General features: G+C 30.5%; 1 protein-coding gene across 2 annotated transcripts in view; it reads left to right on the top strand.

Moving 5' to 3' along the window:
• Window positions 1-23886, top strand: part of lov (jim lovell) — a 114405-nt gene extending 90519 nt beyond the window's left edge. For both annotated transcript variants that reach the window (XM_065360815.1, XM_065360816.1), the window contains 9 exons: window positions 4781-4962; window positions 8574-8745; window positions 12908-13228; window positions 13943-14140; window positions 14271-14447; window positions 14547-14616; window positions 14732-14755; window positions 18851-18949; window positions 19023-23886. In XM_065360815.1, the coding sequence (XP_065216887.1) occupies window positions 4805-4962; window positions 8574-8745; window positions 12908-13228; window positions 13943-14140; window positions 14271-14447; window positions 14547-14616; window positions 14732-14755; window positions 18851-18949; window positions 19023-19750 (1947 nt within the window). In that variant the 5' untranslated portion in view covers window positions 4781-4804 and the 3' untranslated portion in view covers window positions 19751-23886. The remainder of the gene's footprint in view (window positions 1-4780; window positions 4963-8573; window positions 8746-12907; window positions 13229-13942; window positions 14141-14270; window positions 14448-14546; window positions 14617-14731; window positions 14756-18850; window positions 18950-19022) is intronic.
• The last annotated feature ends 638 nt before the right edge of the window (window positions 23887-24524 follow it).

The following is a 24524-nucleotide window of genomic DNA, read 5'->3' as shown; positions in this document are numbered from 1 at the left end:
AGAATGGAATTTTTCCAATTTTTTCATAGGTCAAAAATAAGATAATATTTGTAATAAAATTTTCGCATCTGCTTTATTAATAAATAGGTAGGTAATCACTAATCAATTTGGGAAATAATTCTGAATAGCTTTTCTGTGTGATTCATTATAAAAAAGAATTCAAATTTTTGAGTAGGTATAGACAGATTATAGTTGTGTGTCTTGATTAGTACCTATTTGAGATGTTTTGAGGTTTGACGTAAATTTTGGGACCTCATCATTCTAAAAAAAATAATAAAATCTGTGAATAAAAATGTTCAAATTCCAAAAATGAAATATTTACTGTATAAATTCGAGTAGAGAGGGTTAAAATTATGTACACCTACCCTCAATATAGACCATCCCCATAATTTTTTGGTAGGAAGTATAATATTGAGAATACAACTCAGATAATACAAAATATTTTGATTTCTTAAAATGACCCGATGACTTATGATTTTGAAAGTGTTCTTTGAGCACCTACAGTTTGATCAAATTCATCAAGCTAAAGAGTCCCCATCCTTTTTAGAGACCTTGTGGCACAGTGAGCTGAAAACTTCCTTCACAAAAAAGTACAGTTTGTGGGTGGGGGGAGGGGTGGTGAGCTAAGTAAAATTAAAAAGGCAAGATGGTTGTTCTAATAGGCATTCTTGTCATATTTTTATTGTTCATAGCTCATTTTCTTTCGTCCTAAATATTCAATCTAACGTACAGAGAAATGATCTCTTAAAATTCTCTATTCCAAATAAAAGAACAAATCATTTTACTAGCTTATCCCATCCCAACTTCTCTATAAAACCTTTCTCATTATTTCTTGAGACCTCTTTGCTGGTTTTTGAGTTTTAAAAATTTGATCTGTATCGAGAGTAATTTTCAGACTCCCTTCGGTATTAATTTCAAAGGAGGATGATTCAAAGTAAAAAAAAAATCTGTCTGTTTGAGCAATAAAACTAAAATTTATATTTGAATGTGGAAAAATCCACAATTACAAAAATTTGGGAGGTAATAATCAAACATTTACCCGAATCAACCTACGTAAATAGAAATTCCTCTAGAGGACTTTTACTCGAATATTTTGTCATCTGGGATTTTTTTCCTTCTATCAAGAGAATTTTGAACTTTTCAAAAAAAACACGGTTACTTTTTTAACCTTGCTTCGTATGTTATAGATCAAAAGTGAATGGCTTAGGTACCTATCAAAATAGTGGAAATTCAATTGCAGAATACTCATCTTGTTCGTCCCATTTGGTCACCTTTTTTTTGCTTTCTTGATATTTCAACAAGTACATATCTCAATAAATTGACAAAAAATGGCATAAAATCAACGTTTTTTGGGATTTTGTCATTTCAGAAGAGGAATGCAGGTATTGCAGGTGTTTCAATCATTTTTCTTTGACCTTCAATCGAATCTTCATAAAATTTTCAAGCCTTTAGAAAGCTGAATTTTTTTTACGAAAATATTGCAGATTTTTATGCTTAATTTTTCTCCTCGATATTTTTCTATTTTTATTAAAACAAATTTTGAGCTGGGGAGGGATTTCACACGTTTTTACATTGTATTTTATTTTCAGCATCACAGATTCAGTACCTATAATTTGGAGACCGGCAATTCAAATTTAGCCACATAGTGGAAATTATTTCAAAAGGGGGCTTCTTGAACAATTGATCGCTATCATGAGTAAATAGGCACCTACTAGAAGAATTTATAGAATACCTAATAAACTTTGTTCAAAATCATTGGTATCTCTTTGAATAATATTGTAGATCTGCTGAAAAAATAATCGTCTTTTTAAAGAGGAGGAGAAAATGAAAATGAAAGTGAACTTTCTCAATAAAATTGACCATTTTCAATCGAAGAAAGAAATACTTAGCTTATACTATTCCTATCTCATTTAAGTATTCTGCCTTGAGTATTGCAAAAATAGGTAGATGTGTACAAGCATATTGTCTGTTGAAAGTTCAACTTGTTTACAAGGTTGTTCAAAGGTTATCAAAATTCATTTTCATATTGAAAAAATTGAACTTGTGTGTTAGGTAGTTACCTAGTTATTCAATTTTTAGCTCATTCGATAATTTTTCTTTTGATTTGTGCCTGGATTTGTATTAAAATGGAAAATTTCCGTTGGAATTATTTTTTTAAAAATTTCTCCACCTTTTAGTTTCAAAAATCTGCAACAGGTGACTTTTTCAACAAACGAAATCAGTTGAAAATTTTTTGTATTTACTTAAAAAATTTTAAAATTACCTATTAATTTATTTTAAACTAATTTTATTGTACCTATTTTGTGAATATAAACTGAGAAAAAAATATGATCAAGATTATGAATTCATACTTGCTTATTTTTTTCAAATTGCTTCACCTACCAACTTTATAAGGAAACTCAAAAAATACCTAAGTAAATATACCTGAAAAATTCATTTTAAAAAATAGAATCAATTTTGCCATTGATTTATTTAAAAATGAATTTTGAAAATTTGTGCCAAAAACTTACCCAAGTATTTTGATGTTAACGAGGAAAATTCTTAAAGGACAAAAGATGAGCTATAATAATAAATTATGTGTGGAATATATCTCCATAATATGAGTGATGTAGTCGTTCATTTTCATAAAGTTTTATGATTTTTTTTTATAACGTTGAAGGATCTTGAAACTGAAACAACGTTTCAACAAAATGAAATGTAAAATTTTGTGTGAATATGCTGCCTACCTGTAAATTCAAAGTTGCAAGTTTGATGAAAAGTTCAAGATCAGAATTACTGACAAAACGTATACTTCGAATTCTAGTACATAATATAGATTTATCTCTTCAACTCGAGATGCAAAACACGCTCTGCTGGTAAAAAAAAATTGCCTACCTTTAGATGACTACGCGAATAATTTATTCAAAGAAAATTAGGTGGTAAATTTTACAAAATTTCAAATTTGGTGACTTTCGGGAAAAAGTTTGTAGAATGTTTTTTTAAAAAATTGTGTGCATTTTTTGCTCAGTAATTTTGATTTTTTTTAATGCAAATATTATAATAAAATGTACCAAATCTGATATTCTTGAATACATAGTGTTTAAAATCATACTGCACAAATATTTTTTTAGTCTTTCTGTAAATTTATTATTATTGAAATATAGGTTTAGGTACCTTTATCTTTCTATTTGATTTATGCCCATCAAAATTTTAAAAAATTGAACAACTTTTCAATTTTCTCTTCTTACCTATTTGTTGCATTTATGTACCTGCAGAATAATTTGGCTTTCGTCAAATATAATCGAATCATTACATTCTACTGTTCTTTAAAAAGAAAAATCAATTTCGGCTCGATAGATTTGCATCCAGTTGGTACATAGAAGTCTAGAAGAAATTAATGGTTACCTATTTTTAATAATGAATCATCGATTGTTTAAGTTTTTGAAACGTGCAACTAAACATGCAACGAGTATTTTGTGAAGTCTCTGATTTTATTTCAGCTACGAAAAAAAAGTGTTTCGTATGATTCAATTTAATTCGTTTTATTAATTTGTTTTCGTAATTTGTCTTCATCGCTACCTATTAATTATAAATTAAAGGTACATATTAGGTATGTAATTTACAGGTACTTTGATTCTAAAACCCATTAAATCATTAGACAATTAGCCGCGGATTATTATTATAATATCTCCGGTGCATTTTTTCTTTTTTATAAATCGCTTCAAAAATACTTCTTGTTCGACCCCAAAAAAACACATTTTTACCCTTGTATGGAGCTTAACAAAGCACGTAATTGGAAAACTTGGCTATTTTTCATCGAAATACGTTCCACCACGACTCACGTATGAGAGAAGATATGACAATACGAAAGAAGTTAAGCAATCATTCGTACTGGGAACTATAAAACGAGGTGAATTCAACGTATCGGTTGAATTGAATTTTGAAACTTTTCATCGTAAATTATTGACATATTGAGCAGAATATTTAAATTGACGAATCGTTTATAATAACATCTGAGGAAATATTCCCCTTTCAGAACGAAAAAAAAATGGGGTTTTCTCCTTCGTATATAATTCATATGTGTTTAAAAACTTCCTTTCGCATATGTATAAGTAAATATTACTTCGAACTCGTGCGAAATAATGAAGTTTATTTTACAGCCACAAAAATGGTATGGTGAGAGAGAATACGAGTAAATCAAGATGAATTTCGATTTTCTTCCCAATTTCACGTATAAGGACCGAGACAGTGGTTTTTTATTTCTCTCTACCTTACCTCTCTGCTTCTCTGTTTCTCTTTGTGATCGTTTATTTAGATAATGAAGGTGATTAAGCTTTACAAAATGTAGAACATTGTTCAGCAGGACTCGGTTATCTTATACGTGTTCTTGGAATTTGATGTTAAAGGCGTTTAAAGGTTCTCCTAAGTAGGTTTATAATCGTTTTCGTATATGCTAGAAAGGTGCGAAAGTATAAATTTTATGACCTAGTTAAACGATAAGAAAATCTTATACGCTTGACCATGACTGAAGCTTTTTCTTAGCTTTATACTATCTACCTATCCTTATACTATTACATTGCTTTTATGTTCAACCTACATCCTCTTGAGTTGGATGTAGGTAGCTAATAAACAAAATTAAATCTTCAATCTACGAGTAGGAGTATTTGTAACAAAAGCTGGAATTATTGAACGACAAAAATTTACCTTACGAAATTTTCTGAAATCTATTTAGCTAGTATCATAGACCATCTTGAAACGATTAATTTTCCAATTCTAATATCCGAATATTTTTTTTGTGCAGGAAAATTGAGAAAACGAATGTACCATGGGATCGGCGAAATACAGTTTACGATGGAACAATCACCAAACCCATTTGTTAAACGCATTCGAAGGATTACTACACAATGAAACTTTAGTAGATGTAACATTAGTATGTCAAGAAACTACATTCAAAGCTCATAAAGTTGTACTTTCTGCGTGCAGGTAAATTGAACTTGATTTTCGTGTAGATGTTAAGTAATTTTTATACTAGAGCGAAATACTCGTAGTACGTTTGTGTTTCAATGAAAATAATTATTTTACTACGGTTACCCACTGAACCTTATACACCTATCTTAACTAGTATGTTACAAGAAAATTAATTCTGGAACAAGTTAAACTCGCGAATGGATAATTGAAATATCGATTTTTTTCGTTGTAACCTAAAAATCGTGAAAATGTTGAGAATGAAGAAGTTGTCTATCTTGGAAATGGAAGGAACAGGTGATATTGAAGAGAAAGAAGAAGCGGTTGAAATTAATTTTTGAGCCAGTATGTTGGTACTTATGGATAATTCATTGAGAAAGTGAGATAAATTTGATGGGGGGGGGGGTCTTTTAGCTCTATGTTTATACTCGTAGATAAAAAATAAGGAAATTCTTCTGTGCCAAAAAAATGTGACTAAAAAGTTCCAAATCTTCACCTTCAAACTCTCTCTATGAAGTGACCTTGATTAAATACACGAGGATTGGGAGTTTCATTTCTAAAAAGTACATAATCGAATAATAGAACAGACATTTTTAGAAACCTATGAAATTGCATAAAATCAGTTTTCAAATCTACTCAATACCTAATTTTAAATTTCCACTAACCTTACTCGATTCTCTGTGAAAATAACTTTTTATGAAATTGTAATGACTGTCAAAAGTGTTTAATCCTTCGAAAAATCACATTTTTTCTTACATTGAGTTCAGCTGTGGTTTTGGTTTTACTTTCAATCAAAGTGTAACGTTGATAAACAAAACTTTTGGCCATTCCTTCAATTCATGCACTATTTTTTCATTAAAGAAATTTTTGCTCACAGTGGTATGGCTGAGGGGAAAATAGGACCCCTGCCCCAACGAATGAAAATTTGGATACAACATACAAAAATGAACTTTTTATGTCGATAGAAGCAAATTTTCAAAAAATGTTATCTTCATTATAAAGGAACGTTGAAATATGTATCATCTCAAATTTCAACTTCTTTATTCCTAAACGTCTTGTTTTGTCTTTCACTTGGATAAGTTTTGATCTCGCCATTGTCTTTTCAAATTTAGTTTTGTACAACGATAATAGTTGCAAAAATTTTTAAGCTACCTTTTGATCAAAAATTTATGTAAGAACAGTGTTTTTTTTTACATCAGATGTTTTACAATTCGAGAAAGCGAAATTGCCACAACATTTTTTTTGCATAATTCTTTGATTATTTTTAAAAATGGAAAAAATGGATTTGGAAATTAGTGAATTGAATTGATCGTATTTTTAGGTTTGAAAAAATCTTTTTATGTACATATAGTTAGTTAGTTAGTTACAACAAATTTTCTTCGATTTTTTTGTCATTTAAAAAAACATGTACCTATCTTAGTTTTGAATTGCATTTTTTTCCAATTCATAATCAATTAATCATCATCTTTTAGTTGCTGATTTTTAACGATACCTAAGTATTTCATTGAATTCAGAACATTTTCTCATTCATTTTGGTGACACTGAACCTTGAAGCTCGTCATTTCCAAAAAAGAAAAAGAAATAAATTAAAAGTTTTAAAATTCCAAAATATTTAGGAGCGTATGATGTACGAAAAAAGAGCCACAAATATATAATATTGGCCCAGACAGAACACTGTCTACATAATCAAAAAGTGACTTCCTTATACTTAAAGTTCAAATTTTTGAAATTCACCATAAAAAAAAGGCCATCATTTTTCAATTAAATTTCAAAAGTAAGCTGACTTACAAAAGAATTGTTTTCTATACAAATGAAAAAGTAAACCAGAAGGATTTATATTTTTCACAATTTTGAAAACCTCAATTTTTCTTTATTTTTTTCTCCAGATTTCAATCATTTATAAAATATGTTTTAATTTTTTTTTAAATCATCGCACTCGAAAAAGTAATTTGTTTTCAAATGTTTACTCTTCATAATTCAAATTAATATGGTGAATTTTGGAAAGATTAGATATGAATGTAAGTTAGATTTCGAGGCCAAGCAAAAAAAAGTAATCTCAATTTCAATTTTTTTTTTTTACATTTGAAAATAATGCAACAAAACATATTGGTTCTATTTAAAAAAAAAAAAAAAAATTAATAAATTTTTATTTTTATTTTAAATTTTAAGAAGTCGTGAAATTTTCTCCTTAATACTTAAATTCTCATGTGACGGTCATAAAAAAAATTCATAATAATTCTTAGAAAGAATTTGTACCTTTAAAAATACCTTCGTTCGTTTTAAAACACCCTCACTTCTTACTCGTATTCATTTCGTGAACAACTCAACACCGAACAATTAAACAACATGTGACATATATTTGAATAAATGATACCTCTTTGTCTACCCCATCGAGCCAAAGCTTTGAATCATGCATACGATTTCGAACATTAAAATGGATATATGCTTTTTGTGAATATTGCTCGCCATATTTAAGCTTTTATTTGGAGAGCTATATCAAAGAATTCGCGATAATTCATATTTAAAATGTTTCTATTGACGTGACATTCGTGTGTACTTACTCACTGGAACAATGTATCGGTTTTGTGTGTTGTTTTTCTTTTTTTTTTTCCTTTCTTGTTTTAATATTCGGAGTAACTACTCTTGCTCGTGCAATGCTTTTATTTGTACCTATTTCGCGAAAGGCAAAAATGAAATATAAGCTTTGAGGAGTGTATCAAATGTACATAGGTAATATACTTGATGTAATATTTATAAAATATCCTAGAAGGTATATTCTGTATAGGTGTATAGGTGCTTGGATTTATAAAAGGATGGCGTACTCGTGTCATTTTCCAAGAATAAGGGATGCGTTGTAGGTATTTCATCATAGTATTTGATTTTAAATGAAGAAAACTTACTTTGTTCGGTATTTTTACGATGAATGATCCAAGATGAGATTTGTTGAGAAGCATACTTAGTATTGGAGAGAAATTGTTATTCAATAACTTACTATACAAATACATACCTACATACTTCAGAAGAAAAAAAACATACTTCAGAAGGAAAAAAAAAAAATGCAGTAGTTTAAAAATTTAACATTTTGTTTTTAAAATTAATTAGATACCTAATATTGAAAAATATTTCAATTGCAATATTTATAAATTGAATTAAACGAGTATTTCTCTATTTCATTATTGAAAATAAATTCTAATACGAAAAATGGTGAGAAAATTGTTACAAACACGTTCATATACACGATATATGCGCAATATATATATTACAAACACCCTTCAGGCCAAACACACTACTGTCCCTTTAATGATATTATCCTACGAAACATGATCGTAATTCAATTTTGACGAAATAATCGAGGGTTGCATTTAACAATACACCTACCTATAGCTATCTATATATTTTCATCAAACTTCCCAGCTATAAGTTTTCAACCTTCTGTTTGCTGACTTCATCGCAAATAAACCACATAACTTACGTACGTTGCATTAAGTATTAGTATTATCATATCGAACTTAAGAAATAATACTCGATTATTTAGGCTATACACTTATTTGATTTACGAAACTGGTTACCTACTTGGTTTACATTATTCGGAGATGTAATTTGGCGTATCTGTGTTTGTATTGTTGCAGTCCATACTTCCAAAGGATATTTTGCGAAACACCTTGTAAACATCCTGTGATAGTTTTAAAAGATCTCAAAGGATGGGAAATGCAAGCTATCGTAGATTTTATGTACAAAGGAGAAATAAGCGTCGGTCATGAGCAATTAGCTTCGTTAATGAATGCTGCTGAATCTTTACAGGTATGTCGATGATCATCGTTGTGATAACCTTTATCTTAGCGTATCTCTCTCTCTCTCTTTCGTCGTGTAATTGCTTGTTTGCCAACAAGTTTCTGTTTTCACGGCGATAGTGTGGGCAACTTATTTTACATTAATGATGATCGAATCCGTGGTGAGGTTTTGTTTTGCGCGTTATTATTGGATTGGATTATTTGTTGATTATTTTTTTTGAGGTCTGTTTTTGCAGTAGGTAGTTTCACGATGCTTCACGATTCTTGAGTTTAGTATTTCTTAAAGCCCTGACGAGAGCTAAATGCCATTTTAGTAGTTAATTCTAAACGTCATTAAAATGGTTATAATTATTATTTTTAAATAAACATCTCTTAATATATCTGAATAAGTAAATAAATTGTGCAGAGGTGTCTTAAAGCTTATTCATCTACTTATTTTAGATTCCTATATTCTAAAAATAAGTATTTAAGCAGATTATTCACGGAACAAGGAATACATGTTTCTTGAATTTTTCGACAAAAATTGCAAACAGTAAGTTTGAATACATTTTTTCATTTGCCGGGACGATTAATCTGATGGGGTGTAGGAAGCGAGGATTTTTTTTTTATTTTTAGAAAATTTCTGGTTAAATGGAACGTACGTTGCGGTTTTGTAAATTTAATTCGATTAAAATTTTACCTTGAGCGATACGTGGAAAAAGAGATAATTCATATTTGATATACCTACTTTTTTATTTTTTTTTTTTTTTTTTTTTTGTAGTCTGTAGAATTTTAGTTTATTAAGTTTACCTAATTTTCGATTTTTTGGAAATAGGAATAATGAAACTAATTTTGTTTGTACGGGTGCTTACTGCATAAATTCATCTTAAACTATAATTTTCCTTATTTTGTTCGATGAAGAGTGATGGGCATTTTTTTCACTTCGATTTTTTCGAAAAAGAACTACGATTTCGAAATACATTTTGAAGGATTGAATAAAATTACTTACTAAAAATACATACCTATGAAGATTTTTTTGAAATGCTAGAAATGAAACGAGAAAAAAGAACGATTTTCTAAGCCTGTTAGTTTGAATTAGGTAATTTGTTTTTTCTGTTAAAAATTTTCAATTACGATCGCATTTTTTTTTTTTTTTTTTAAGAAAAACAGTTGAAGTTGGAGAATTATTTTACTTATATCTACATATGTAGGTATATATTTTCAAGAAATGATTTCTTGTGTCGTGTAAATTAAGATACCTAATCGAATTTTCATCAAGTAATTTTTGCTCTTTTTTTGTCTCTCCAGTAGTTTGCTTTCCTATTTTAGATTTTTGAATTCAAACGAATAAAACAATTTTACTTTTTGTATCCTTGAAAAGAGCAAACTTCATATCATGAAATCAGGTTTAAAAACTATATACTTATCGGATCTAATTTCATCATATCACTTGAAATTGAACAAACCATCTAAAATATAAGTTAGGTAAATGTAAAAAATTATGAACAATTTAAATGCAACTTCAAGTAAGTTGAATTCAATCTTATATTCGGGCAAGACCAATTCAATTCCGTTTAATTGCACTAAATTTTTCAGATCTGAATAGAGCTAGATTTAGAAAACATGTAAAAATACCTCACAAGCTAAAATGTCAGGGGATTAAAAATAAATTTCAGGCCAGAAACGAAAAAATAATCAAAATTCTACTTGATTGCGCTGAAAATCTGGAATTTAGTATGCGCCTTTTTTATTTTTGAATCCTAAATCGATTGGAAAATGTATTTCGAGTTATTTCGAGCAGTTTTGGAGCTTCCAGCAAATTTTTGGAGATTCCTCAAAATTCGTCCTCAAAACGGCTGAAAATTGATTCCAATCGATGAAGAGGAGAGAGAGGAGGTAAAAATATGATTTATAGAAAATTTCAACATTCGAACTCAATTAGATGAATTTTTTCACCTTTAGACTGAATTTAATTTTTTAATTCTTCTTCAAAATTTGAAAAAAATTTCACAAAACGTTCGAATATTTGTCGTTGGAACGGCTCAAAATCACTTCCTATCGAAAGAGAGAAAAAAGGGGAGGTAAAAATATGATTTATAGAAAATTTCAACATTCGAACTCAATTAGATGAATTTTTTCACCTTTAGACTGAATTTAATTTTTTAATTCTTCTTCAAAATTTGAAAAAAATTCCACAAAACGTTCGAATATTTGTCGTTGGAACGGCTCAAAATTACTTCCTATCGAAAGAGAGAAAAAAGGGGAGGTAAAAATATGATTTATAGAAAATTTCAACATTCGAGCCCAATTAGATGAATTTTTTTACTTTCAGACTGAATTTGATTTTTTAATTGTTCAAAATTCAAAAAAAATCCACAAAACGTTCAAATATTTGTCGTTGGAACGGCTCAAAATCACTTCCTATCGAAAGAGAGGGAAAAGGGGAGGTAAAAATATGATTTATAGAAAATTTCAACATTCGAACTCAATTAGATGAATTTTTTCACCTTTAGACTGAATTTAATTTTTTAATTCTTCTTCAAAATTTGAAAAAAATTCCACAAAACGTTCGAATATTTGTCGTTGGAACGGCTCAAAATTACTTCCTATCGAAAGAGAGAAAAAAGGGGAGGTAAAAATATGATTTATAGAAAATTTCAACATTCGAGCCCAATTAGATGAATTTTTTTACTTTCAGACTGAATTTGATTTTTTAATTGTTCAAAATTCAAAAAAAATCCACAAAACGTTCAAATATTTGTCGTTGGAACGGCTCAAAATCACTTCCTATCGAAAGAGAGGGAAAAGGGGAGGTAAAAATATGATTTATAGAAAATTTTAACTTTCGAACTCAATTAGATGTATTTTTTTCACCATCAGCCCAAATTTGATTTTTTTTTTAATTCTTCAAAATTCGAAAAATTGTCGAAAATGTCCACAAATTCGTCGTTGGAACGGTTCCAATCGCTCCTAATCGAGGGTGAGGGGAGAGGGGTGGTAAAAAGTATGATTTATAATACGAAATTTCATGAACATTTTTTTTTTACTTTCGGTCTAAATTTGGTTTTTAAAATTCTTCTCCAAAATTCGAAAAATTACCAAAATCGTTTGAAAGTTTGCCCTCAAAACGTGTCAATTCAGACGAGAAAAGGTAAAATTTCATAGTTTAGTTTTTTGCTCAGTTGATTGGAATTTTTTTTCACTGACAGTCTTTTTTTTTAATTTTTCAAAATTCAAGAAATGGCTTTTGTCACTTGAAATTTTGTCAGATGAAATATTTTTACAAGCTCGTATTTCGATTAGGCTTCATCTTATTTGGACCCAAAAGGCCAGAATATTCTGAAGAATATCAAATGAATGGAGGAAAAAATTAGAATTTTTTAATGAGCCTACTTCAATCCCTGCGATTTGGAAGGAAGGCAAAGATACTTGCATGGACTCAACAAATGTTGCTTACCTGAGTATAATTATTGTGGTATTCAGCTTGAAAAAATTGAAACAAATTCGGCATTTTTGAATTTTTGGTATGCTCTTTATGAAATGAATTTTTTGCCTTCTTTTGACTATTTTTGAAGGTAACCATCCTTCATAGAGGAGATAGGAGATTGTCAATAGGTACCGACACCGAAACTTCTGGAGCATAGACAACATGATTAGGTATCGATCTATCGAAATGCCAAGTTTTGAGGATGAGTTCTTGATTTTAGTTTAGATCGTTAACTACATGAATTATTTTTTTGAAACTCTGATTTTTGTTTAAAATAAGCTTTAGAAAAATGAAAAGAATTGAAAACTTGAAATTTTAATAATAATTTCAGTGTAGGTAACGAAGTGTGAGTTTTCATAGATACTCGATGCTGTTTTCGATTTTTGTGATGATTTAGGTAGATTCAATAGTTGAACTGAACTTGTTAAAAGATGGTTTAAAAGTTTTGAAAATTCAACATGACTGAAAAAAATAGATTGTCAAAGAATCTAATTTTGATATTCTCAACTATTCATTATGCATATTAGGTATATAAGATTGTGTTTTCAAAAAAAAAAAAAAAAAAAAAAAAAAAAAACATAATAGAGCTTGCTTACAATATTATATAGAATTTCAAAAATTAAAAATCAAACCTCACCACGATTTTGTAAAAACTGAACCTAAAATTCACTTCGATGACCTCTATACATAATTTTCTCCATTACAGGTACGTGGTCTAGCGCAAACCGAACAAATACCCGTCTGCAGCGAAACAAACCAAAAAGAAGAAACGTCGAGTTGTAACACAGGCAGTACGTGTAGCAGAACCGATAATCCACCTAGAAGATCAACACCTTCGTATCCTTCTTCCCCTCCTGTTAATAATTTATATCCAAACCACAACCCTAATCTGAGTTCCCCTCCAGTCATGATACCAAATTATGATTCTCATGTTAGATTACCTCAATTACCAATTATGCCAAATATATCGTTTAACGATTCTCAGTCTGAAAGGAATTGCCAGTCTCCGTTACCAAGGAGGAAGCAGGTAAGCATTACTTTAGCACATAGGCCTTGTATAACCCACCATCACGTCAAAACTCCGCCACCATGCACATTGTATACGAAAGCTAAAATCATATTTCAAAAAACGGGGATTTCTTTTCACTCTTTTTTTTATTTTACTTCTTCTTATACACTCGTCGTCGTACGTATTCCGAGCAATCAACTCGTTTAAGGGTGTAGGTATATTGTTGAAATTCGTGTTTTTTTTTCTTCTCATACCACTTACCTACATCCTCCTCGCGATGGAAACGTTTCAACTGTAAAATTACAACTAAATTACGAAATTAAAATGTCAATGCGTGCGCGGTCCTGTTCTGAAATGTATTAACCATAAATTTAAATGCATGCGGATAGCATTATAAAATCCCCATTTGATGTAATGTGCTTCTAAACTTTCTTTTTTTCCCTACATTATGAATAATTTCGCAACCATGTTACACGATAAAAAAAACACACGCAAATAAAGCTGATTTATTTTTACAACGGCTGAAATTGTAGCGGTGTTTTTTACGATGTTAACAGCATCGCTAAAATAGTTCTGTTTATTGTCACGTCTTTAATCAATGTGTGTGCATGTTTTTCATCTACACAAATAGAGACACCTCGGCTTCATCGCCCCCTTTTATTTTTTTCTCTCGTTTATACGATGACGATGAGGTCTAATTGAATCGTGTTGTTTTTTGTTTTTTTTTTGTAGGCGAGACCTAGAAGAAGATCAGGCGAATCTGCCGGACCTCAAGATTTAAGTAAAGCATGTTCTCAGCAATCTGATTCCGAAATGGCGGAAAACTTATCGATGAAAAAATCTCCCAACGAAGTTAGAAACAACAGAAACAGAAGTATAACGCCAACTAGACCTCCTTCAAGATCACAGCAGGCATCTCCGAATCAAAACGTAAGTCAACGTGTATAACAATACAATAAAGTAAACATCGTTGCTCGAAAGATTAATTGGGCACACCTGCCAAAATATTTCAAGTGGGTAAATCGATGTTTTGAAATGTTTCAATTTTTGTTTCGTATAGTGTAACCAATCGCTAAAGGCAGAAAGTGAAGAGTCTGATGTAGGAGAATCTACCCAAAGTCAACCGGTAGAATTGACCACGAGTACACCTATTGATCATAGGCGTGACTTGACGCAGCATTTTAATAGTTTAGTCTTAGAACATCCAGCAGCATTAATGCATCATCGTAATGCTCAAGTAAGTAGTCTAATAAACCGAGTTCTAGTGTAATGTGATGATGATTAATTACTTGATTGATTATTAATTATTCGTGTATTTTTTTCTGCCCTTTAATAGGACTGTGGTCCAGAAAATTCCCTCGGTCATTTACCATCGTTATCAGCGCTTCCACTAACACCTCCTCATAGTAAGTACTGAATTATCTAACTACATGTGGTTTTTTTTGCTGAGAATTTTGCAACATTATTTTTAATTTTTAATATTTTTTTCTTCTTTTTTTCTCTTTTTTCTTTCAATTATAGTGTTCCCTTTGGATACGCATCTAGGTGAGTAAAATATTCTCAATTATATTGATCAAATTTCTAGTATTTATCCTGTTTGAGATTTTCAACTTTTGAATTTGTGCGAGGAAAAAGGGAAAAAGGCAGACGGATTATCACTCAAAAAGAATTTGATTTGATTATTTGGGGGGGGATTAGGGAGAAGGTCCTTTTTGAGTAGAAAGAAAGGAGGCCATAAGGTAACTCATGAAACAAATTGGCTATTCGAACGAAAAATTGAAGATCTTACAGGGTTTTCAATTTTTCAAAGTAGTGGTCAAAAACTTCACGGACTCATGAAAATATCGGATATGACAAGCTATTACTTCGAATAACACCATTTCTGTTCAAATTACTGCTACAACCACGTTTCAAGGCCCAATTTTAATACCAGTGGTGAGTGGATTAAATACCAATCTAATCATTTTTCGGACCTACTTCTTCCAAAACCTGTGTGTTTTGAAAATTACGATTTTGGTTGCTGAAACTGCTGAATTTTTGAATCAAGGTTTCCGTATTTTGAGGCACACATCCTTCGTATTCGACTTTTTTAAAATTTTAATAAATTTTTGAAAGAATTTGACTCCTAAACATACCTTTTTTCCCACCAATATTAAGAATGAGCCTCAGAAAGTCATGGGGAAATATAGAAAATAATCAAAATATTTTTTGGGCACATGGGGACATTGTGGAGTGAGATCCAAAAAATAAATTCATATTTGTGCTTGGTGACCTTAAAAACATTCCATTTGATATATCACTCGACTTTTTGATGATTTTTTAAAAATTTGGCCCCCTTGTTGGGGCACAGAGGGACATTGGGAGGATGGATCAAAAAAATAAGTTCATATTCGTACTTGGCGACCTCGAAAACATACCATTCGATATATATCACTCGACTTTTCACGATTTTTCAAAATTTTAACCCCCTTTTTGGGGCACAGAAGGGCTTTGAGGAGTTGGACCCAAAAAATAAGTTAGTATTCGTATTCAGAGACCTCGAAAACATACTATTCGATATATCGCATGTCCAGATTCGTTTTTCAAATACATGATTCAGTTGTGTGTTATTACTTGAAAATCAAGCACCCCCCCCCCACCCACCAACCTCCGGGGAGGATTAAAGACCAATTTAATAGTTGGGTGAGTAGACTTTGTACATAAAAAAAATTTGAGCGAAAACGAATGATATTATAAAGTTGTAACTTTGATCAATTTATTGGACTGGCCTTTTTTGAAACACCTACTCTTTCCATCCCTTTTTTCAGACACCCCTCTTAAGAGATGGGTATCGAGTGTAGTATCAAACTGTCGAGAATTTGAAGGGGAACATTTTTAGTCATGGTGGTTTTTTTCGTAAACCTAATATTTTCGGAGTAAATCGCAAAAAACGTGAATCGGAACCGGTTTTGGCCCCCTAAAAAATTAGCTCTCGGGGTAGGAGGTTCGGTTTTTTTTTAGTAGTTCAGGGAGTTCATCTGAACACATTCCCTAAGAAAAAATTTATGTGCCAATTTTTTTCCTTTTCGCCCTCGCTTTTTTACGTTATTTTCCTGCTCCTAGATGCCTATTCGCATTTTTTGAGATTTTAGGGAATTTTTTTTTTTTAAGAATTTTGGTCCTGAGTTGAAAGTGAGTCTTTGCTGAGAAAATGACCGAAATTAAAAATTTACTGGGTTGTACAGTGCCAATTTATGCGTTCTAAAATTTTGTGTATTTTTTTTCAACACAAAACAAACTTTTGAAAAACCAAGTATGCTTAATGTTAAAGGTTGAACGCTTAAAACGCTTTTTAGACACGTTATTTATAAATATTTATACTGAAAACCGCACAGATTTCAGGAAGATGATGAAAAAGTAGGATTATTGGCAACATATCTCAGTTGACTCAGTTATAATAAAAATTGTTGAAAAATTCTTCAATAATTTTGCCAAAATTTAACAAAAAAATATATGTATTTGAAAATTATTTGAAAACATAGGGGGAAAAACTTGAAAAAAAATTTAAAAGCTTTGAAAAAACTAGTTTTTTGACAAAAAACAAAAAAATAAAAGGTAAATGACACGGTTCCTAGATACTTATAATTCAGCGTTTTAAACGTGTTTAAAATACTGTTTTTTTTTGTTCATCCCCTGGGACTAAAATTTTCTTTCAATTTTGTCAAATGTGGGCTTCGAAATATGATGGTTGCTGGGAAATGAACGAAATGGAGTATTCTCAAAGCTGCAGCTGCCCTTTTGCATTTTTTGAGATGTCAAGTTTTTTTTTTTTTTTTTGGAAAAGGGTCCCTTAAAAATACAATTTTTTCCAATCTTTTCCCAAGCGTCTCAAAGCATAATGGTATGTACATGAGAAATACAACTGGAATGAAGAAATCTCAAAGTTGTAGAGCTTTCAAACGATATTTTTTCGCAAGTTTCCATTGTAAATAAGTAGGTAATTATGTTTAAAATACATCCCAGAAATGTGAACTTTTCAATATCTGACGCTTGTAAACTAAAACTGAGGGATACAAATCTGCTTTCTAACTGTAGAAGAAGGGAAGCAAAGAGGATAATCTGTCCCCGCTCTCGATTTTCTGAAAGGTTCGAGAACTGATATATTCAAGCATGTCGGACTATTCTGGAGTCCTTACCAAGTTTTCCAGTTCCTTCAGTTTTCTGCCCTTCCCCCTCGCCCGATTTTTCTTTATTAATATTTTGTTTTTAAAAAAAAGAAAGAAAGAAACTGAATCTGAATTATTTAGGTAATTTAATTGATTTTCATTTATCGAACCAAATTTCAAAAAAAACGAAAAAATTATATATGTGACCCGCTCTGACAAAACCGACCGTTTCGACAAAAAAAAGTGTCCAAAATAATGATGTTTGAAATGAGTTTTAAGGGTTGAAAGATCAGATTTTTGAGAAAAAAACATTTTTTGAAATTTTGTCGAAATGGTCGGCTTTGTCAGAGCGGGTCACATATAGGTACCTACTTAAGTATAACAATCTAAGGATAAATATTTTTTGGGGGGGCTGCAGCAAAAAAGTTTAAACTATCAAAAGTAACTTTGCGAGAACTTCAGGGAAACCAGAAACCTATTTTTTATCAGTTTTAATTGAAAATTATCAGTTTTCAAAGTTCTTACTTCTTACTTCGCTGGGTTTTTGGACACTTTCAAACTAAATCGTAAAATTTTCATTTTTTTCAAGAAAAAATAATTTTGACAGCCGATTGAATAGGAAAATAATTTTCTTCCTGAAAATCAGACTATCTAATAATGTTCAAAGAGTTCGCTTATCGAGTTAAAGTCGTTGAAGGGAATTTTAAAAGATTCACAAAATATACTTAACTTAGGTACCTATATTTTATAAAATTTTGTCAATCGCTAGTTTCAAAATGTACTCGTACGAAGAAATATCCCTCAATCAACTCAAGTCTCATACAACTTCTTTAAGTGAAAAAATTCCTGTCTCACATCACAGCACAATCACTTCAAACTCATTACTTATTTTATTTTCTAGTTTACGAAATGGCGAACAAACTTATACGTGTTTGATTTTTAATCACAGCAACTTTAAAATAAAATCGTTAGTTTGATTCATTCTAAATATGAAAATTCAGTTTTGAACAATTCTATTTAATTTTCATCGTACCAACCTACCACAGATTTCGTTTTACTTATTGTTAGTTTCAAAATTATAGTGCCGGGGTTTCGAAATCGTAACACTCGCGTTAAATAGGTTGCCTATTTATGAATTACTCGGCGCAAATTTCCTACCTTATGGTGCAAGAAACAGAACACTAATTTTGTTCGATGGCGTAGGTACTAGTTTCATGTATGAAAAGGTTTTTTTCTTCGACGTGATACCTACCTACATCAATTTTTTGCATAATTCTTATTATTTACCCGAATTTATCGATTAGTTTGGAGTGTTTTAAATTGGCTTCATGGTTGCGCAGACCGCAGAAGTATTTACCTACTTCAATTAAGTGTTGTGTATGAGGTGAAGCGAGAAGAGCTGGGACTAAAAAATAATATTTTAAAGGAAAATTTACTGCTCGTATTTGTTGTTGTTATTTTTTTATTAATTAAACATTTTTTTAATTTGTTTCAGGTTTATTTTCCGGTTTAGACGGTTGTAATAGAGGATATTTTTTAAACGACCCTTTAGACTTGAAACACGACGGTCCACAATTATCGAATAAAAAGAAAAGTGAGTATTTATGTCTTTTTTTTTCAATTTTTACTCGATGATCACTATTTATAACGGTTAATTTTCGTTTCAGTGTGTCGACCAAAAGGCCAGCACAGCGCACCTCGAGGAGGTCCACCTCGATCGTGGACCAACGCCGAACTAACCGAAGCTCTGCAACAAGTATGGAACAAACGAATGACCACCTCGCAAGCTTCGAAAATCTACGGCATACCATACAACAGTCTGCTAATGTACGTTCGAGGTAAATACGGCAAATCGTTAAAATTAGAAAAACTGAAGCAAGAATGCTTCAACGATATCCACTCGTTAGACTTATTAGGCTTTAATTCGATGAGTAACAATAATAACAATAACAATAACTCGAGTAAATCGTTAAAACTACCCGAACCGGATCTAATGCTACCTCCCGGTTTCAATCCTACACCGTACCCGTCACCGAATTTCTATCCGGATTTCGGAGCTTCGATTCCGATACCTATGAGCATGATGCATTTACTGCCGCAGTCTGATAAGCTTCGCGAAACCTTTCAAGATCGCGAAATGTCGTCTCTTTCGATGCACATGGGGTTCAGTAAGAACGACGTTGGCAACCAGAGGAGCAGTTCGGCTCCGATCGATTTCAATAAAAACGAACGCGATTTATGCGACAATAGTCCTCTGGATTTCGCCAAAGATCTATCGTCGCCTTATCAACACTCCAACATGAAGATGGAAGACGAATCGGCCAACAGTCCGCAATCCGATAAAGAAGATGTACATTTGCAAAGGGTACAAATAGAACAGAATGCACAAGACTGACATAAAACTTTCGCTAATTTTTCGGTAATTAGCGCGTAATTTTACATTCCGAATTTGTGATATGATAATTTTAATAATCGAGGAGCTATTTAGTTAAACGACGAATCGATACTAACACAGCGTACGTTAACGTCAATTTTTGTTGCAAATCGAATACGAGTACGACGACGACGATCGGATAAATGCGTTACCTTTAAATAAAAAAAAATGATGACAAGTATACCAAAGATAGTTTTGTTTTTTTTCCTTTCTTACTCCTAAAGTAGATGTCGTTTCGTTTGAAAATTTGTTAACTATACCTACGAAGACGTGAAAAGGATCATTTGTTGCGATCTTCGCGTATCGAAGACATTACGATTGCCTACCTACGTATTTTTAGGCGAACAAAAAATGGGCGTCGATTATTAAAATTATTCCAGTTTGTACAGATTTAGCATTTGTTACGTTCGCCCTTAAATAAGAGAAAAACGATTGTAAGTTATACGTTTAATCGAATCACGTATTATGTACTTTGTAAATTCACTCTCGCTTTGTATAATCTTCAAGACCGGAAATGAAGAATTTATTCGTTAAGAAATCTTACTGTATCGAAAGTTCTCTTTTTTTTATTATCTTTAAAATATATCTAAGAGTTGTACACTGTAAATTATATATCGATGTTCGTGTTTAATAATTAATTTATTAATTACGTTAAATAACCGAAGAAGAAAAAAAAACGAAGAACGGGTTAGTTGCAATAATTACATAAATAAATGTAGGTAACGCAAAAGCATAAGTTATGACAACAGTAAACAGGGTAATTTTCAAAACAATACGAAATCAATAGAATTTATAATGAACCAATTTTTAAACCATTCCACTTTACTTTTTATTTATTTTTATTTATTTTTCTTGTTAGCTCTAAGCAGTCTACATATTTCTATTACTAATAAACACCCTCATCTCTCCGCATATAATATATGAATGTTAAAATGTCTTCAACTGTTTTCTGTTTTTTTTGTTTTATATACTTATTGATGAAACATTTCAGCATACTAATAACGGATATATTTTAGTTGATTGTTATACAGTTTTTGCGTGTTTTTCCCCCTCTGTGATGTATTCTCTCGTAATCGTGTATGTATAGTTCTAATTTGAACGGTTTTATTTTACTGTTTTTGAAGCTATTAGCGAAATTTACCTACCTATTTGACGGAAAAAACAAAAGTATTGGTTTCTCAAAAAATATTATATTTTAATTACGTGATTTTTGATATGAAACCAAAACTTCATGCGTTATCTTTAATGATCAAATTAGCTACCATATGCGATTATAATGCCTGTGTAAATAATCTGTTTTCTCTCTAACACAGTCTTACCGATTTGAGCATATTTATGTATACCAAGTTTGATACCATGATTCTTTTTTTTTTTATACGCTATATTTAATAATGTATTTTTTTTTTTTTAACAATTTAATAGTTACTTCAATATTTATAATACAATATAACAATATTTACCAAACCGTCAGTTCCTATAAATGTGCTATTCAATTCACAGTGAACTATTAACATTACCTCATCTAACTACTATAATCAATATTATGCTGTAAGTGAATACTGTGCTTCCTCTATATTTTAATAACTATAACGAATCAAATCGCTACTTAATACTTTTATGTGAACGAATATATCGTCAAATTTTCTCTTTTTTTTGTACATGTACCTACCTATATTCGAAAGACGCGTATATTTTTATTAAAGAAAAAAAATCTGCAAGTTTATACTAAAAATACGAATACCTATTTCAGTAAAATAATTAAGCGTATATTTAAAACGGTCGGTTGTTTATCACATTTTTATTGTTTCCCACCTTTTTCGGTATTTTTTTTTTTTTTTTTAATGAAAACCAAACTAAAACTCACGATGTGATAACAACTTGAACAAATCAAGTATTATTCACGATGAATCTAAAAAAACTTCGCTTTAGTTTAAGATCATTTTTATTTATTTATTATTTTTTTTATAAATATACGCGCGCATCAACTCGTAACCTGGTGTATGGTGATCGTTTAATATTCGTCGAATTTACATATCAGATTATCGTTGTCTCGGGTTACGAGTTAATGTACCTATAATTTTTATAACATACGTTCCTGATTTATATTACATTATAGAACCAATAGTTCCTTTATAATGCCATATTTTTATACTAAAACCAGCTATTATCCGTATGCAACAAATCAAAAACTCGACCAATATGGTGATTCTGTTTCCGGTGAAAAATTATTCGTTCGACTTCGTCTAATACATATTATTCTGATTAGAAAATAATCCGTCGCAAAACGTTTCGTGATGTTGGATTCTTGAAATTTTTTTTCAATTTTTTTTTTGCCATTTCGAGTGAAATTTTTCCAAATTTGGTTTTATTTGGTGATTTGTTGAAGCGACTGATTCGTGTGGAAGGAGAGGACCAGGAGGAGAGAATGAAAAAATAATAATTCTTGCATGTGCACTATTTTTTCAATTTTTTTTTTCTGTGATGAGAAGGACTTGTCGTACTCTATGAATTTGCTGAGGTTTTAATTTCACAGCTCTTGAACCTTCTGAGAATTGAATTTCCTATCTTCCCCCCCATCTGATAAATTTTTAGGAATTTTCAAATCTCCAAGGGGAAAAATATTGAATCTGAACAGATCAAGGCAAATCTGATCAGACTTGCTTAGATCATTTGATTAAATTTGATCAGAACTTGTCAGATCAAATTGGATCGAGAGATTATTTTTTTGAAAATTTTTTGAAAATTTTAGGCACAAAAAATACCTTTTTGGATGCAAAGGCTCGAAATCATTAGCTGCCTAATTACATTTTTCGACCACTTTTGGGTATTTTTTTGAAAATCTTGGGCACAAAAATGACCTTTTTGGATGCACAGACTCGTAATCGCGCTCAAATCCTTGAAAACTTGTCTTGTAACTAGAAAAGACGATTCCCAAAATCGTAGCTTCACTACCTCATTTTTCGATGATTTTTGGATAATTTTTCGAATATTTGGGCCCAAAAAATTCCTGGATTTTATGACTTTTTGACATTTAATTTATCCTGTGGATTATGTAAGCCTGATTTGATTTTTCCAGTAGCGTTTTTTAAAAAATTTTTTTGGACTGAGGTTGGGAAAGTGGACTGAACCTTAAAATTTGTGCACCCGAAGAAAATTTATTTCTCTCTCCTCTGCTCCTAATGCTATTGTTTGTGAAATTCATACTTCACAATGCTCTCCTAATGATTTAGCGTTTGAAAAATGTATCAAAAATTGGATTGCACTTTTTGAGGATTTTATTTTAATTTTTTTGAAGCAAATTGCAATTTTGAAAATAATTTTCATAATCAGGCGAAATTGTGTCATAAATAATTAAAAAATTGAAATAAAATTTTCCAGAATCCAAATTTGTACGAAACTAGTTTAAAAATTTTCAACCGATAATTCTGACAGTTCAGATTTTCCCTCATAGATAAGATTTCTTAGTTTGTTTTTTTTCTATGTGTGTGTGTTTGTGAATTTATATTTTGAAACCTGTATAAACTGAAATTTTTCTCATTTTTCGGGCGTTGAAAATTTCAAATATGAAAAAAAAATGTAAATTAAGATAACATAATCACTATTTATTAAATTTATAAATTTAGTTCGTTGTTATATTATTTTTGAAATCGATTTTGAAGACTACATCGAATGACGTTCTCTATATTTGTTAAAAATTCGTGTATAGTAGACTATTTTGTAAATTATTTTGATTTTATTTATGTCTAGATATAATAAACGTTAAAATCTTAAACATTTTTCTAAAAAAAGAAAAAATGAAAAAAAAAATGAAAAAAATCATTTACAAAATTTTTTGTTATTTAAAAGGTAGTAAATAATTTATTCGTTTACATTTTTTTCGGTTTTTTTCTCACGAATGGACGCTTGAGTGTGGCAATAAAATCTGTGGTTCGAAAAAGTTGTAGTATTCTAGTCAACTTGGAAATTTTGTCAACTCATTTTCCATTGCTATGTTAGGCTTTATATAAATAGAAGAAATATGGACAGTTTTATTAAAAATATTGTTATTTTTTTTTCTTTATTATTTTTTTAAAATAAATAATATTGTTTAGTTTGAAGTTCTTATTTTTCGCAAATCTTTTTACTTTATGTAATTCTATATTGTTTTGTTTATTATCTTTGTGGCTGTGTAATATTTATATACTTATCGATATGTATGTACGTGATTAGCATTTTATTATCGTGTGCAATACAGAATATTTCTACTACAGCATATGTATCGATGAATGATTATTTTTTTTTCTTTTGTTTCTTTTAAAGTTTTTTCTTTTTTTTTCTTTTTTTGTTTCCTTTTTTTTTATGAATATTATTTGAAGTTATTTGTTGTACGAAATCCATACTATTATAGCAAAACATTGAAAATAACGTTTAAGAATAAATTCGTTTTAAAGCAAAATTTTCTTTTCAATTGAGCTACCGGAAATTACATTTTGTCCGATGGAGAAAACCTCCGCGATCAGAATGTGGTTTCTGGAGCTGGTGAACAAAGCTGTGATTAACGATATTAAAACTTGGACCTGTTAATGAGTTTGCGAACTCGAAATTTTTGGTTGTTTTTATTTTAAAACCCATACCTACCAAAACAATACTCCTGTTGATAAATAGAACCGAAAACGAAACGAAAACGAAAAAAAAACACACGTTGAATGTTGATTGTAAAATGCCTGTAAATTAATACCTACATTATGCTTTTTCG

Source organism: Planococcus citri, chromosome 4 (assembly GCF_950023065.1).
Source record: "Planococcus citri chromosome 4, ihPlaCitr1.1, whole genome shotgun sequence".
Lineage (NCBI taxonomy): Eukaryota > Metazoa > Arthropoda > Insecta > Hemiptera > Pseudococcidae > Planococcus > Planococcus citri.
Note: the sequence above shows the minus strand (reverse complement) of the source record. Positions and strands in the feature narration are given on the sequence as shown.